The sequence below is a fragment of the Salvia hispanica genome, chromosome 4 (assembly GCF_023119035.1).
Source record: "Salvia hispanica cultivar TCC Black 2014 chromosome 4, UniMelb_Shisp_WGS_1.0, whole genome shotgun sequence".
Classification (NCBI taxonomy): Eukaryota; Viridiplantae; Streptophyta; class Magnoliopsida; order Lamiales; family Lamiaceae; genus Salvia; species Salvia hispanica.
In genome coordinates, this window is record NC_062968.1 from 54,518,304 (window position 1) to 54,532,929 (window position 14,626).

At 36.3% G+C, this 14,626-nt stretch overlaps 4 protein-coding genes across 6 annotated transcripts in view; 2 read left to right on the top strand and 2 right to left on the bottom strand.

The window, feature by feature from the left end:
- The first annotated feature begins 178 nt into the window (after nucleotides 1-178).
- LOC125217821 (pentatricopeptide repeat-containing protein At5g18950) lies at nucleotides 179-3,308 on the top strand. 3 transcript variants are annotated; one of them, XM_048119360.1, is made up of 3 exons: nucleotides 179-288; nucleotides 474-2,794; nucleotides 2,918-3,308. In XM_048119360.1, the coding sequence occupies exon 2, from the start codon at nucleotides 492-494 to the stop codon at nucleotides 2,508-2,510; it is 2,019 nt and encodes a 672-aa protein (XP_047975317.1). In that variant the 5' UTR covers nucleotides 179-288; nucleotides 474-491; the 3' UTR covers nucleotides 2,511-2,794; nucleotides 2,918-3,308. The 3 variants fall into 3 exon arrangements, with proteins under 3 accessions (XP_047975317.1, XP_047975318.1, XP_047975316.1); XM_048119361.1 differs by having other exon boundaries at nucleotides 238-288; nucleotides 471-2,794; XM_048119359.1 differs by lacking the exon at nucleotides 179-288 and having other exon boundaries at nucleotides 298-2,794.
- Nucleotides 3,309-4,032: 724 nt separating this feature from the next.
- Nucleotides 4,033-5,067, top strand: LOC125223094 (BI1-like protein). The gene is given in 4 exon segments (XM_048126068.1): nucleotides 4,033-4,388; nucleotides 4,390-4,528; nucleotides 4,612-4,769; nucleotides 4,850-5,067. Coding segments are annotated over 4 exon segments (756 nt in total). The 5' UTR covers nucleotides 4,033-4,133; the 3' UTR covers nucleotides 5,054-5,067.
- Nucleotides 5,068-8,008: 2,941 nt separating this feature from the next.
- Nucleotides 8,009-12,513, bottom strand: LOC125218138 (calcium-binding protein 39). The gene is made up of 12 exons (XM_048119743.1): nucleotides 12,211-12,513; nucleotides 11,521-11,685; nucleotides 11,309-11,427; nucleotides 11,094-11,168; nucleotides 10,840-10,933; nucleotides 10,692-10,751; nucleotides 9,958-10,023; nucleotides 9,778-9,876; nucleotides 9,279-9,323; nucleotides 8,682-8,784; nucleotides 8,476-8,564; nucleotides 8,009-8,358 (listed from the first exon to the last, which is right to left on the bottom strand). The coding sequence occupies exons 1-11, from the start codon at nucleotides 12,331-12,333 to the stop codon at nucleotides 8,482-8,484; spliced, it is 1,032 nt and encodes a 343-aa protein (XP_047975700.1). The 5' UTR covers nucleotides 12,334-12,513; the 3' UTR covers nucleotides 8,009-8,358; nucleotides 8,476-8,481.
- A 929-nt stretch (nucleotides 12,514-13,442) lies between these two features.
- The window catches only part of LOC125218020 (probable 1-deoxy-D-xylulose-5-phosphate synthase, chloroplastic), a 12,310-nt gene continuing 11,126 nt past the window's right edge, over nucleotides 13,443-14,626 (bottom strand). Inside the window, exons 8-10 of the mRNA XM_048119613.1 lie at nucleotides 14,189-14,541; nucleotides 13,816-14,100; nucleotides 13,443-13,727 (exon numbers count right to left, since the gene is read on the bottom strand). Of these exons, the coding sequence (XP_047975570.1) occupies nucleotides 13,578-13,727; nucleotides 13,816-14,100; nucleotides 14,189-14,541 (788 nt within the window). The 3' untranslated portion in view covers nucleotides 13,443-13,577. The remainder of the gene's footprint in view (nucleotides 13,728-13,815; nucleotides 14,101-14,188; nucleotides 14,542-14,626) is intronic.

Genomic DNA, 14,626 nt, shown 5'->3' on the forward strand with positions numbered 1-14,626 from the left:
TGGAAAATTCCCCCATAAACTACGTTTTTTATGTTTGTGAAATAATGTTGAAAGCTGATCAATTAAATGAAAAAACGGATTTGGGGGAAGTTGAAAATTATCATTAACACTTTTGAAAAATGCTATAATTAGAGTGACATATTATCATTGGTGATATTTATTTGTCTTTTTTTAAAAATGAAAATGTAATCTTTTATATTCGTGTTTAAGAAAAAATACTCTATCAAATTCCAGGGATTCCAAATTCACTTCATCTTCTGCAAATTATCCAACCCTTTCGTCATAACTGTAAGTATCCCTTTATTCAATTCAAACTTTTTCTTTTCATTGATGTAGCTTATAGAGATCTCAATAGCTCTCTTCACGTTTTCTAGATTTTTTCCCTAGCTGAATCCTTGTTTTTGTATACTAAATTATTGTTCGTTTCAATCCGGAATTCTCTTTGCATATTCTGATCATCCAGTTGTTAGCAGATTAAATGTAGGATTGCCATGGCTAGAATTTCATCATTGTTTTCATATTTAGGCCGCCGCCAAAACCCTACTTCATCTCACAGCATCACACCCCAAATCCGAAATCGAAAAAACCTCTGCACTGACAAATCTAGCGCAAATTCTGAAGATGTGTTGCATAATCATACAAACCGAATTGAGGATCGAATGCTTGGAATCAGTGGGGCAAATGCAATTTCTGAGGAATTAATGGGAAAGCCTCCAAATCTAGGTCAAAAGCTTGCTGAAAATCGAGTAACGAATGTTAGTGAGATTGCGAAGGAGGTTTGGAATGTTATCCGGACGCGTCCTAAATGGAAGACCACGATTTTAAGTGATTTTCCAATGGTCAGTTTTACGGATCCTAGTGTTTGCAGTGAGATTTTGAGACAGCAGAGTGATTTGTTTCTGTCACTGCAGTTTTATTTATGGCTTAGGTCACTAGATGGTTTCTCATTTGACCCCATTTTGTGTAATGAGATGTTTGGTAAGCTCGTCGAGGCTAAAGATGTTGCGAAAAATTTTCTTGATGATGGGGAGTTTGAGGTAGAGCCTTGGTTTCTAGAGTTGTATGCAAGGTCCCTCTGTGAAAATGAGTCGATTGATCAATTGCTTAATGTTTTTGAGCGGTTGAAGAAGATTGGTTACTGTGTGTCTTTGGAAACATGGAATTGGGCTTTGTCTTGCTCGGTGAGAATGGGAAGAGCTGATGCTGTTTGGAAGTTGCACGATGATATGGTGAAATATGGTGTTGCCTCAGATGTGAATACCATGGGATTCTTGATTCAGGCGTTTTGTTTGGAAAATAATGTTTTGAAAGGGTATGAACTTCTTCACCAGGTGTTGAAGGCTGGGCATGTTCCGGTTAAAGTTGTTTTCGATAACCTGATATCTGCTCTTGGGAAGAATCGTAAGTATAGTGAAGTATCAGCTGTTATGCGCAAGATGATTGTAAACAATTGTTACCCCGATATTTACACTTATCATGAGGTTATAAGATTTTGCAGAGGGGAAATGACCAATGAAGGGGTACATATCTTTAATGAGTTGAAGAAAAGGGGTTATTTTCCTAATAGAGCCATGTACACGACTTTGATTGACAATCTTTGTCAAAACAAGGATGTACAAGGTGCATGGCGACTGTGGTTTGAGATGATTCAAGGTGGGATTATTCCTAAAGAGTTTACATACAATGTTTTTGTTAATGGTTTGTTCCGGAATGGTTATGTTGATGAAGCTGAGAAGCTTCATAATGAGATGCTTGGCAAAGGTTTACCGGAGACCACAATAAGTTTTAACACCAGGATACATGGTCTATGCATTAACAGTAGAGCGGAAGAAGCTCGAGTACTGTTTGAGGAGATGAATAAGAAGGATATTATTAGGGATTCCATGACATTTAATTCCATGATTCGAGGCTATGCTAAGCAAGGGAATACATCAGAGGCTATGTACTTTTTAGACGAACTTCTGAAGCAGGGTTTTGAGGCTTCATCTGCCTCATTAGTCTCATTGATAGAAACCCTCTGTGATGATGGATATGTAAAGGAAGCCAAAAGAATATGGTTAGACATGTCCGAGAAGGGCTTTAATCCTGGGAGTGACGCTCTGAGTCCAATCGTATATGGGCTGAGCAAACAAGGACAAATTGCTGAAATGAACAAGTGGTTACAGTATATGATTAAAAGTCGAGTCAAACCAAAGATGCCAACTTTTGAGAAACTCATTGAATGTCTCTGCGGAGCTTATAAACTAGATGATGCTTTATTTGTTTTTCACTATATGGTGGAGATGGGTTATCTGCTCAGGGAAAATATTTGCTATTCTCTGGTGCATGCACTTTGCAGAGTCAATTCTCACCATGTGCAAACATTGTTATTGAAAATTGTAGAAGGAACCGATCAACAGTCTCTGCTCAACGAGCCAGTCTCACAATCAGATGGGCTTATACCATGCGCAGACGAACATATACATGGATCTCCCGTATCATCTCTTATCTGCCAGTCAGCCCTTTCATGAGAACATAGATCTATCTATGTTCAACCAGACGGTCTCGCAGTCAAGTCAAGCTTATACTTAAGCTCCTGAGCTATAATCTTAGCTCAAGATGTGAAGATTGTATATTCTGGACTAAAATCCAGGTGATACTGACGAAATTGATGACAAATGTATGCTTTCTGGCTATGCATTTTCTTTTGGAATATTTCTGTGTTGCGAACAAGAACATGGGAGACCAACAACTGGCAAGTTGATGAACCAATTTTCTGCATCCTGGCCTGGATAAATCCCTTTTATCTCTACATGTAAGTTTTCAACATGTCCATCTTTGTTCTGAGTTTTGCAATTATGTAGTATTGTACATTTTCACATTATTCAGCCTACCCTCTCATAGTTTATGTGGTTAATTTTTGGATATTTTGCTTCAGGGTTACATGTTTCTACTAGAAACCATCTCAATTCTCAGAGATATGATTGCAGCACCATTTTCTCTACAGTGCAGTAGTTCACTTGCCTCGGATGTTATATTGTTTTTGTACAATCTACCCGGTTGATTTATTTTCTCGACATTTTGATAGGTGACAAATGCAGATTGGCATTGTTTTATAGACAAAATGTCTCAGAAATACGTTTTATATTGGATGTAAACGAGTCGAGTTTGAATGGATGTAGGCATTTTGGTGCTGCACTAGCTCATTAGCCCTCTTCCTTCATCTTGACTGTGTCTTGATGTTGGAACAGCAATATCTTGATGTTTAGTTTGAAAGTGATAATTATGTAACGAAGATAAAAGAGAAACAAGTGAAGTTTATTGTGGAACTTGCCTCATTCTTGTAGTCTGTGTATGACTGGTTACTTGATATCTATGTGTACAGTTATTAATTTCAATTTGCTTTATAATAATACTTTATCCGACCCAGATTAAAAGTCACTTTTTGTCATAAAAGTCCGTCCCAGTTTTAGAGTTACTTTTAGAATTTTTCATATTTGGTCTTACAATTTTACCCCATTCTTCATCAAAATTACATAAAAATGCCATTATCTACATTAAATAAATCAAAATAAAAATCTAAAGTCAAAAGAGATTCACCTTCAACCAACACCACCACCTTACTTCATTTATTACACACTCTACCATCTCACTTTATTTATTACACATTCCACCATCTCACTTTATTTATTACACATTTCAACTCTTTCTTAAAATCCGAGCCATAACAATAAGTGACTCCAAATGTGGGACGGAGGGAGTAATGATAATGATAATGATAGTGATAATGATAATGATTACCAATGAAAAATAGAGAGAAGAAATTTGAATTTTTTTATAGCAAATCACTTTTAGATTCACACGAACTTTGATTTGTTAATATATTAGTAGTAATTTAATCTTGTAAATATTGACATTAATTTTTAATGATTTTCGCTAAAAAGATACACATGCGAAGAGAAGATAATTTTGTATATTTAAGTAATTTAACCACATTTAACGCGTCAACGTCAACAAACCGACGACCGAGATAATATAAATAGGCGCATCGCATCCCATTTGCAACCACGAGATATTTCTAGAGAGAGAAAAAGACGGAGGAGAATTATCCAACCGTCGTCCCCACCCACCACCGCCGCCCCCAGATCTGAAAGATGCACGCCTACGCCAGCGTCAGCACCGCCGATGACGTCAAGGTCGGAGACATCGACATCGAGTCCGGGGAACGCCTCTACCCTGGAATCGGCCACGGCGAGAATCAGCTGCGATGGGGATTCATACGCAAGGTCTACGGCATACTGGCGGCGCAGATCCTCGTCACAACCGCAGTCACCGCCGCCACGGTTCTCTACGTGCCGATCAACGACCTCCTTCGCGAGAATTCTGGCTTCCTGCTTTTCCTCGTCTTCTAACAGACATTTGATTTGTATGACAGTGTTGTGGCCACTCCATATCTATCGCCAGAAGCATCCATTGAACTTGGTTTTCCTCGGGCTCTTCACTGCTTCTATGAGTCTAACTGTTGGAGTGAGCTGCGCTAACACTGAAGGTTGGTAGCTTACTAGAAAATCGGCAGAGTTCGACACAGGGTGTTTGTTTGTCTAATCCTTCCTACTCTGCCATCATGTACAGGAAGACTTGTGCTTGAAGCTTTGATATTGACCTCAGCTGTAGTTTCAGCACTGACTGGCTACACCTTCTGGGCTGCTAAGAAAGGAAAAGACTTCAGCTTTCTGGGACCAATCTTGTTTACTAGCCTGTTCATCTTGATCTTGACCGGTTTTATTCAGGTACTTCCTCTCTTTCGCTCTATCTTTCTTTCCATATGTTGGAATTAGCTGTTTAATTGTATTCCATGTCGTAAATGCAGATGGTATACCCATTGGGATCTACCTCTGTCGCTGTCTACAGTGCGATCAGTGCCATAATCTTCTCAGGATACATTGTTTATGATACTGAGAACCTAATCAAGCGTTTCACATACGACGAGTACATCTGGGCGTCGGTCACCCTTTATCTGGACGTTCTCAACCTGTTCCTCACCATTCTGCGGATGCTGAAACAAGATAACTGAGGCCACACTCTAATTACTATGTTTTTAGATAATTTTTTTTAAAATAATAAAAATAGCTGCTTCTACGGGAAAAAGCATATAGGAGTATCAATAACATGCGTATCTACAATTCCTGAATATTTTGTTCATTGGATCATTTTCTGCACTCAAGAATCCTCTTTATTCTTCCACTTATCTGAGAATATTATTTTCCTATACATAATTTATTTTGACAAAAATACCATAAGTTTCCGACGCGTCTTGCCACGATTGCTGGAGTAAAATTTTCAACACTTAGTTAAGGCTAGATTATCTATTATGGGGTCCTCTTTAGAAAATACGTAGCCATCAATAAATTAAATCTATTTATTTATTAATATTTCATAAAATATTGTCCACGTTTCAATTTTGGATTGTCTATATTCACCTTTTTTCGTTTTACGTAAGTGGACCACATACTTCACTACTTTGTTAAACTCAATTCCAATAAATATATAAAAGTGAGACCTACATTGTACTAAGTTTTTCCACCCAATCTCGTGTTGATCAAATATGGACATTATTTCATGAACGGTGAGAGTATTAGTTTTAGAAGATAATAGAAAATGTGTTGCTTCACCGGCCAGTTATAAATAGAACACGTTTTAAGTGAAGTTGAAATAAATGATACACAATTCATATATTATCTCTGTTCTAAAGAAGATATGAGATGGGATATGAGAAGATATGATACAAAAGATGGGATATGAGAAGATATGTAAAATAAGATAAGAAATGCGGGCTTTATGTCAAGATATGCAAAGATATGATTTTTTTCCGTTGTTGTTTGATAGAAAAGAAATTATCTAAATTTGTATTGTATATTAAATAACATGGCTTAACTTGACAAATTGGTGAGATATATAAACAAGGTTAATGTTATAATTTTGGTAAGATTAGATAGAGCCCTGGTCTTATATTGGGCTTTGAGTTAAGCTTAACTATGACATCAAACAATTAGAAATGTTCATATATAGTTCTCTATCTTAGTATTACTAACTTATCAAAATGCCCTTAATGTTTGTTAACTAAAATTGAGTGTCAGGAAAATAATGTTTGTTAACTAAAATTGAGTGTCTGGAAAATTATGCTAGATAATGCAAATTAGTACTAATAAATTGAAGGAAATTATTGAAATTACTCAATTAATATGCATGTGAAACCAATCAATATTTGTTTGAATCGTGTTTGGTCAAAGGATTTTGACCAAATATAAATGTGACGAAACATTTAATTTTATAAAATTTAAAGAAAAACTATTGTGAAATTTGGATGCAACCGATACTTGAAGTGGAATATGCGGACTTCTTGTATGGGGAATTCTCGAAATGCGTTTGAAATTGTGTTTACGATTTTGAAAGTGAATGACGACGGAGACCTGGATCCATATTTTTTACTTTAACCCAAATGGGCTTTTCAATTAATGTCATCACTTAACATATTGATGCCATTTTTTGGCTTATAATCATATACTTGTAAGTGAAAATTATTCAAAAACTTATAAGACAAATTTGATAAATATTCAATACAATGAATTAATTTTCTCAAAACTAACTTAATTTAAATAATATTTAACTTTATTGTGAAAAATATTCGAAACTTATAAGACAAATTTGCATTGTTTGAGAGAATATATATAAAATTGATAAATAGTAGCTCGTCAAAATCAGTTTTCATCTAACATTTCATAATAATTGTAAACTTGAGTGATAGTTTATTCAAATTTCTGGTTCCGTCCTTGTTCCTGACCATTTAATTAAGATTGAACGAGTCCTATGCCACTTGATCATACCCTTTGGATTTTATTTCAAGCCATTTTAATTAGGACTGACAATTTTTGGCACGATACGATAATCCGACATGAATCCGTACGAAATTAATGGATTTGAGTCAAAGCTTATTGGGTTCGTTTTCTTGTCGGGAACCAGTTAAAACCACGAAAATTTCGTGTCAGGTTCGGGTTACCCGTTATTATAATATTATTATTTTTATACTCCCTCCGTCCCACAAAAGATGTCACACTTTTCTTTTTAGTTTGTCCCACAAAAGATATCACACTTCCATTTTTAGAAAAAGTTCTCTCTCGCATTAATATAAAAATTATATTTTCTTTCTCCATCTAACACACAAAACAAAACCTCCTAAAATTCCGTGTCATCCTATAAGTGTGACATTTTTTGTGGGACGGAGAAAGTATTGTTTTAAACTTTGAGTTCTAGTAGCAGGTGAAATGTGAATTCTGATTTTCGAAGTTTGAATTTGTTAAATACTTAAATTGACTCTCATTTAATCACTTTTCAATTTTAAGTTTTTAATTAGATATTTAATGATCAGATTCAAGGTTCTGTAACTTTTGTTAATCATGAGCAGTTGTTATCAGGTTTTACCGTGTTTATGTCGTGTTGACCAAAGGTAGTTAGTGTCGTTAACAGGTTCGTGTCAGATTCGTGTTTGAATTTGGAGTTTTCTTAACAAGTCGTATTTGTGATTATCCTTATTGGCTTAGGTTGTTAACAGATTGACTGGATAACGATTCAACATGCACGAATTGCCACCCAAATTTTAATGCACATCATAAGTCAGGAAACTCCCACCATATTTAACAAATAGTACCTACTATATCGGCTCATCACATTTCCATATTATGGAAATCATTGCACCACATTTTCTCCTCTTATTTACCTTTGCTCTTTTCTCATTCTCTTACTTACTTTACCAGAATCAAGCATTAAAACTTATGTAGTCTACAAATGAAATTATTTGTATAGAGGACTGTGACAGTATATTGAAAAAGGGAGTTACGATATTTAAATCTATTGCGGCAGTAAAAAATAAGATAGTTATTGACTAATTGAAGTGATAAAATATGTGGACGAGTGAGCAAAGTGGGAGAATATTTGATGTTGTGACAGAAAATAAGCTTATATTAACTGTCACTGAAATAAGCCTCTAGAGAAGTTGCTCACACATTTCTTCAATAACTTAGCAACTTTTAACTCGTTGCTTGTATTACAAAACAAAACAAAGAAAAGAGTAGTTAAAAAAAATGCAAAATATGGACAAACAAGTCCCACTCGCAATGGTTGTGATAACTGATACAACAAACTTACATGTCACTGACTTCGATTCTGACAGCCGAAAGAAAAAATAAATGTAAGGTTATAAAACATTGCTCTTCGTACAGCCACGCAGCATCTGACGCCTCTTTGGTTTCTACACGAAGAGCGCTCTAATAGATATTAGGGTTCTCAGTTTCATCGCTTCTCACTTTGTTCGTAAATCCTCTACTGCATTGTGATTCACTTTACATATGGTTTAAGAGATGCTAGCTTCTAAAACAAGGAGACATGATCCCAAGTTAAAGAAACTCAGAGCACGGAGATGGTTAGAGAGTGGAGCTGTGCCTAAGATCAGATTTCTGCAAGCCGATGCACTCTATCGATTTCCTTGATTATTAGCTCCTTTTCCTCTTCAAACTGATCATCTTCAGCACCTGCAATGACCCAAACATATTCGATGCATTGAGGAACACACGTCTTAACCAAGACCAAATGCTTGATTTTAGCCTTGGGCTGAGGATAGTCAAGAGAAGTTGGAAACGAAATAAAACCTTTGCCAGGAGACAGACTTTGAAGCAGTGCTAAAAGCTTTTCGTGGTTTTTCGCCAGGATAAGTTTTATGTCTCGGGGTTTGTTTGGGTTAGCCACAAATACCTGCAGATGAAATCAGAAATTGAAAGGAATCTTCTATTAGCCAAAATGAACAATCCCACGCAAGAACCGAGAATGAGTAGAATACACTCACTCCAGCCCACCAAGAGAGCAGAAGTGTGGTTAATACCAGAGCAACAAGCTCTGATTGTTTTATGATAAGAAATCACTTTAGAATTGACCAAGTGAGCATCAAAGAACTTTATATTCCATTAGATACTCGGGATGTCAGGCAAACAAATTTCCCATCCACTCACATAAAAAAAAAAGAAACAATTGAACTTATAATAGCATTGTGGGACCAAAACGTCTCAGGGATTTGGTGGGTTCATATTTACCACTAATTATATGTCAAACCCCAAAAATGTATTAAATCCATCTTACATAAGAAAAACTAGAAGGAACCTATCTCATACTCCTATCTGCTTCTCAAGATAAAAAATGTACTTTTCGAACAGAGTAAACTATATTTATGTGAGATTATTATGTTTAATTACCTTGAAAATATGAAATGCAGATAGTTGGATATTTTTGCTGGAATCCTGCAAAAGAGATGTCATTAAAAAAAATTGTAGATCATATTTATATTTAATTTTTGCCAACATGTTATTGTCTTCTAATCCGACAAAGCAAAAAAATTACAGATATATTTCTATTTTAATTTTCTCCAACATGTTATTGTCTTCTTATCCAACTTAAGACGCATGTACTGCACAAAAAAGGATTGTCATAGAATGAGGTAGCAATCTATCCGCATAAGTATGGGTACTTGATAAGAATCACTGGACATGTGGACAGAAGTTGAACTTGCATAGATTGCACAATACAATATCAACCCAAAATGGAAGATATAGTCTCCCTTTATTTTTTTAAATCATAAGCAATGGTGAAAAAAAATCAGATCACATTCTTCCTTGCCACAATAAGTCCAACCCATTGATAAACAAAAAATTCAAAAACAGCCTGAGATTAAGAAGAGAAGGAATTGAATGATACCTTCAGCAGTGTCATCATGATTTTTAAGTGACGAACCTCACTAATGTAGCGTTTCATTATATGAGTACTTGGAGATTCCAGAAGAAAATCGGACAGGAGCTGAAGTTCGTTAAACGTAAAATGTAAATGCAAAGCTAGTAATAGCAGAAAGAAGCCAGGTCAACATATGAAAAAACTGACCTTCAAAGATTGCCTTCTGGTCACGTAGTTAGCAGATGTCAGTAACTTTTCATATTGCTCAAAGAACTGAAAATAAAAAATCATGTAGAATGATGAATTAGACGTTGTGAAATGGATATCAGAGTAGAAGTATACAATTTTCATATTCTCAAGGGAAGAAAGGTTTCGCTTCAGTCCCAGCTTTTAGTTTCTACAATTTCCAGTGACCTTTACAAAGTTTAGGTTTTTTGTGGCAACAAAAAAACAAGTTTGAATAAACTTTCTTTTTTTTTTCTTTTTAAATTTTTACAAGTTTCAAAATTAGAATATGTTTGGTTGGTTTATTTCCTATGAAGTTAATCACACTTTTCATATTATATGTAGGAGTCAGAGTCTCCTTTAAACTGTGGTTGGATAAGCAGATTATAACTTGTGATGTGTCCCACAGAGATACCAAATTGAGAAATGATAAATAGTGTTGAAATTTTTTTCTCGCATGGTGCCACCTAAAAACATAAAATTGGTATTTTGAGTGAAAAGTAAGATGAAACAATGATTTCAGTTTTTACTAGTTACTATAAGTGTATAACAGAAACTCCTAAAGAAGTTTGAAAATATTTTGTGCATAAAATGAAACCAAGCAACCTTACACTTCTTATTGGATCGAAATGGTGCAAGTCCAATAAGTGTTGATAGTAATGAGAAAGGACAAGATGTGTTTATCAGGTGTAACAAAGACAGAGATAGAGCAACACCTCATTGTAGTGGGTAGTCAGGTATTCAGAAACTGCAGTTGGATGTTTAGTCATCAGATCCTGACAATGTTTATATCTAACTGTAAGTAACAGCTCAAAAGTACTTTAGATCCCAAATGACATAAGAATCAATAAACAAAATATCTACCTTAAATGTGGAGAAGGCATCAGAGGCAACATCAAAAGTAGGTAGCTCTATGAATTTGAAGAACAACTCAAAGCAGGGAGATTCCAGTATGTATCTGAAACAAGGGTGCCATAGAATTCTCTCAAATAGATGCAACATGATAAAAGATCTTCTAGAAATCTTATTCCAACACATTCTCTATAAGAGTTCCTTGTCATGCTAGAGGAAGGTCTTCTATAGGAATAGAAAAGCTTGGAATGGCAAGCGTCTCTTACTTCGATAAAGTAGGAAATTTGATGCACTCTCTCAGCATATGTCCACAAGTCAGAGCAATTTCCTTGTTATCATAGCTGTCATAGTGCATATTGTCAAACAACAGCTTGACATAACAAGATATGGCTAAAATGTACATACAGGAAAACAATAATTCTATAATAGCTAAAAACGGGAGAAAGGAATACAAACCCAAGGTGTGAACATATGCACTTACCAAACAACAAGGAATTCAAGCAACTCTAGATGCTTCTCCATGTATTGTTCACAGAAATTTACAGAATCTACCTTTTGCTTTAGCAATATAGACCAACAATGCACTAAATTTTTCCTAGCCTGCATGGACATTTACATATTTGTCAAGCTTTGGAACGAACAGATCTGCATGCATTTCAACATTGCTTTGTTGTATGGTACATAATGACTTACTTCCCATCCCAAAATGGGTAACTTGTGAAAAAGAAGAGAAATAGCATCTTCATTACAGATTTCAAGAGCCAACTGAGTAATTTGATCAGCACTTGGTTCTACTTCACCATCCCCAGATACCATAGTCCTCATTGTCATTATATTCTTCTCAACTTCTTCCATGCCCTGTAACGTGTCAGATATTAATAACATGACATACCAGCAACACAATGCCATGACAACAAGACAAATAAAACACTTGATAAAATAATTAAACACAACATCAGCCTCTATAGCTGCACTTATATATCAAGATTAGAACTTTCATATGAACAATTTTCACTGGCATCCTCACAACATAACCAGATGCATGATTGCTGAGACATGTATTATTTAATAGAAACACATACGAGCGCAACAAACTAAGAGAAGATGGCACAGGTTGTTCTCTTTTGTCCAATTACACGATCACAAATTCCTCACGAATGCCTAAACAGTAAATCAAAAAGGAAAAAAAAAAGTAGAAGAAGAAGAAGTTCACGCTGGTCCAAAATTGACTAAATTGACTGTAAATACTGCATAATCAGTCAAATTACCATCAATAGAAGACAAATATTATAACAAACCAATCACAAACAAAAATATAGAACTAAGAAATCACAAATTATCAAATATTGTGGAGCTTCAAGCACAGTTGTAACATAATTCTACCTTTTCTAGGGATTTGACTTCAGCTGCAGTAATGTTATCGATCGCCATGAGACTATCCTTTAGCGCCTTCGCCAATTCCTGTGGTGTTTTAGGCCTCGATTGCTTGAAGAACGAGAACGACATGATTCAGTGGAAATCACGAAATAATACTCCGATATCAACGAATTCTGATTGAATTTGGTGCGATCCCACAATTCGAATGATTTTGTTTCAAGGATTTTGATTGTGGATTTGTTTGATGATTGGGCAACTGAAACTGGAAAAAATCCAAATGAAATCGCGTTTTCGTTATCAACAAAAGCGCATTAATTAAACTGGCGATCTTGCCGCATCTGATGTCAGTCGCTTTATTATTTTTCTTCGATTTTATAAAAGGCAGTCAACAATTACTCCCTCCGTCCTGGATAATTCGGGTCACTTTGACCGAGCACGAGTTTTAAGAATTGTAATGAAAAGTGGGTTGAAAAAGTTAGTGGAATATGGGTCCTATTTGATATATTAGTTTTATAATAAAATGTGAGTAGAAATGAATTGGTGGAATATGGGTTTCACCACCAAAAATTGTAAAAGTGAAGTAGGACAAATTATGTGGGACGGATCAAAATGGAAAACTGAGACGAATTATCTGGGACGGAGGGAGTTCTCAATATTAAAAATATGCAAGAAATTATTTATTTTGTTAATAAATTGAGAAAATTTATGGCTTAAATTTTTAATATTTTCATATTTATTACTCGTGTCTTTTATTTAGGCGGAAAACCGTCATCCCTTTTCGCGAAACGAAGCTCAGAATGGAAGAGAAAATGAAGATTGAAACCAAAACGTGAAGGATTCAAAGCTACGGATGGAAGGTAACCAATCTCTAGCTATAGATTTGATTTCGAAAGCGATCAAATTGGGGGGTTATTGCACTCACAGCTCAATTTCCGAGCTACATCGATTGTTTTACCAGATGAGGTGATTGAATCCGAAACCCTAGCTTGATTATTTGTTTATCGGAGGAGAATGTGCAACTAGTTCAAAAATTGCGATCTCTGATTGATGACATTGTTAGGTGATTCGACTTTGAAACCGAAGCTTGTTTGCTTCCAACTGAAATAGGGCCAGATGATACTTTTTTCGTTAGAGTTCGAGCTAGGAAATGAGTCAGCTCAATATCAGAATGTTTGAATGTGTGTTTGATGTTGTGATGTTGCTTACCACTAGATTTTGAATAATTTTGGAGTCATGTGTTCAATGATTGTGGAAGTTAAAGGATGTGATACATTTAAGTCGTTTTGTTACAAGAGCAGCAGTGTGATGTGATTGTAGGAAACTAGATAAGTTGAAGCTAATACTATATGGTGTTTTTTGTACAGCTCTTAGATCTACGACATAATCTCCAGAGCCTCCCTAGCTTTCCCTAGAATATTGAAGACAGTCGCTGCAATGTGAGCAGGTGTGAGCCCTGCTTCCATCTGTTGATCCACCGGGGCTCCGTGATCAATGTATCGATCGGGAAGAACCAATGGTCTCCACTGCAGGAAGGTTTTAGTGATCAAAAGTGTTAGTAAATCTTGTAAGTAGCTGTTTACATTACTGGAATCTATCGTTCAAGACTTGTACCTTTAAGTTTCCGTCAAGGAGCCCATCCAGAGCCATGAACTGAGCTACATGAGATCCAAAACCACCAATAGACCCTTCTTCCACTGTGATCAAGACCTCGTGTGATTTGGCCAAGCTTCGTATAAGAGCGTGATCTAATGGCTTACAGAAACGAGCATCGGCCACTGTCAACTGTAAACCACGGGTTTCTACCAAGGCAGCTGCAGCAATACAGCTCTGAACTGCTGATCCATAACCCAAGAGAGCCACCCTCTCTCCTTCAATTAGTATGCGGCCCTTTCCGATCTGAAGGATAAACACAAACTTGCCTCAGTTGGGTTTATTCATAAAGTGTTAATACTTTGGGACTAAAAGAGGAGGAATAGAGAAGTACCTCAAGGGGTTTGCCCTTGTTTCCAGGCGGCAGCTCGACACCTAAACCATTACCTCTTGGATAACGGAAGCAACTTGGTCTGTCATCTATTGCTGCAGCAGTTGCAACCATGTGAAACAATTCGGCCTCATCGGAAGGAGCCATCACCACCATGTTGGGAAGGCATGCCATGAAAGTAACATCAAAAGCCCCACAATGTGTCGGGCCATCTGCCCCCACTAAGCCAGCTCTATCCATAGCAAACCTAACAGGCAGCTTCTGCAAATCGACGTCGTGAACTACCTGGTCGTAGGCTCGTTGCAAGAAGGATGAGTAGATTGCACAAAAGGGTTTGATCCCTTCACAGGCCAAACCCGCAGCAAAAGTTACAGCATGTTGTTCTGCTATCCCAACATCGAAACACCTTGTTGGGAAACGGCGTTGGAAGAGGTTCAAACC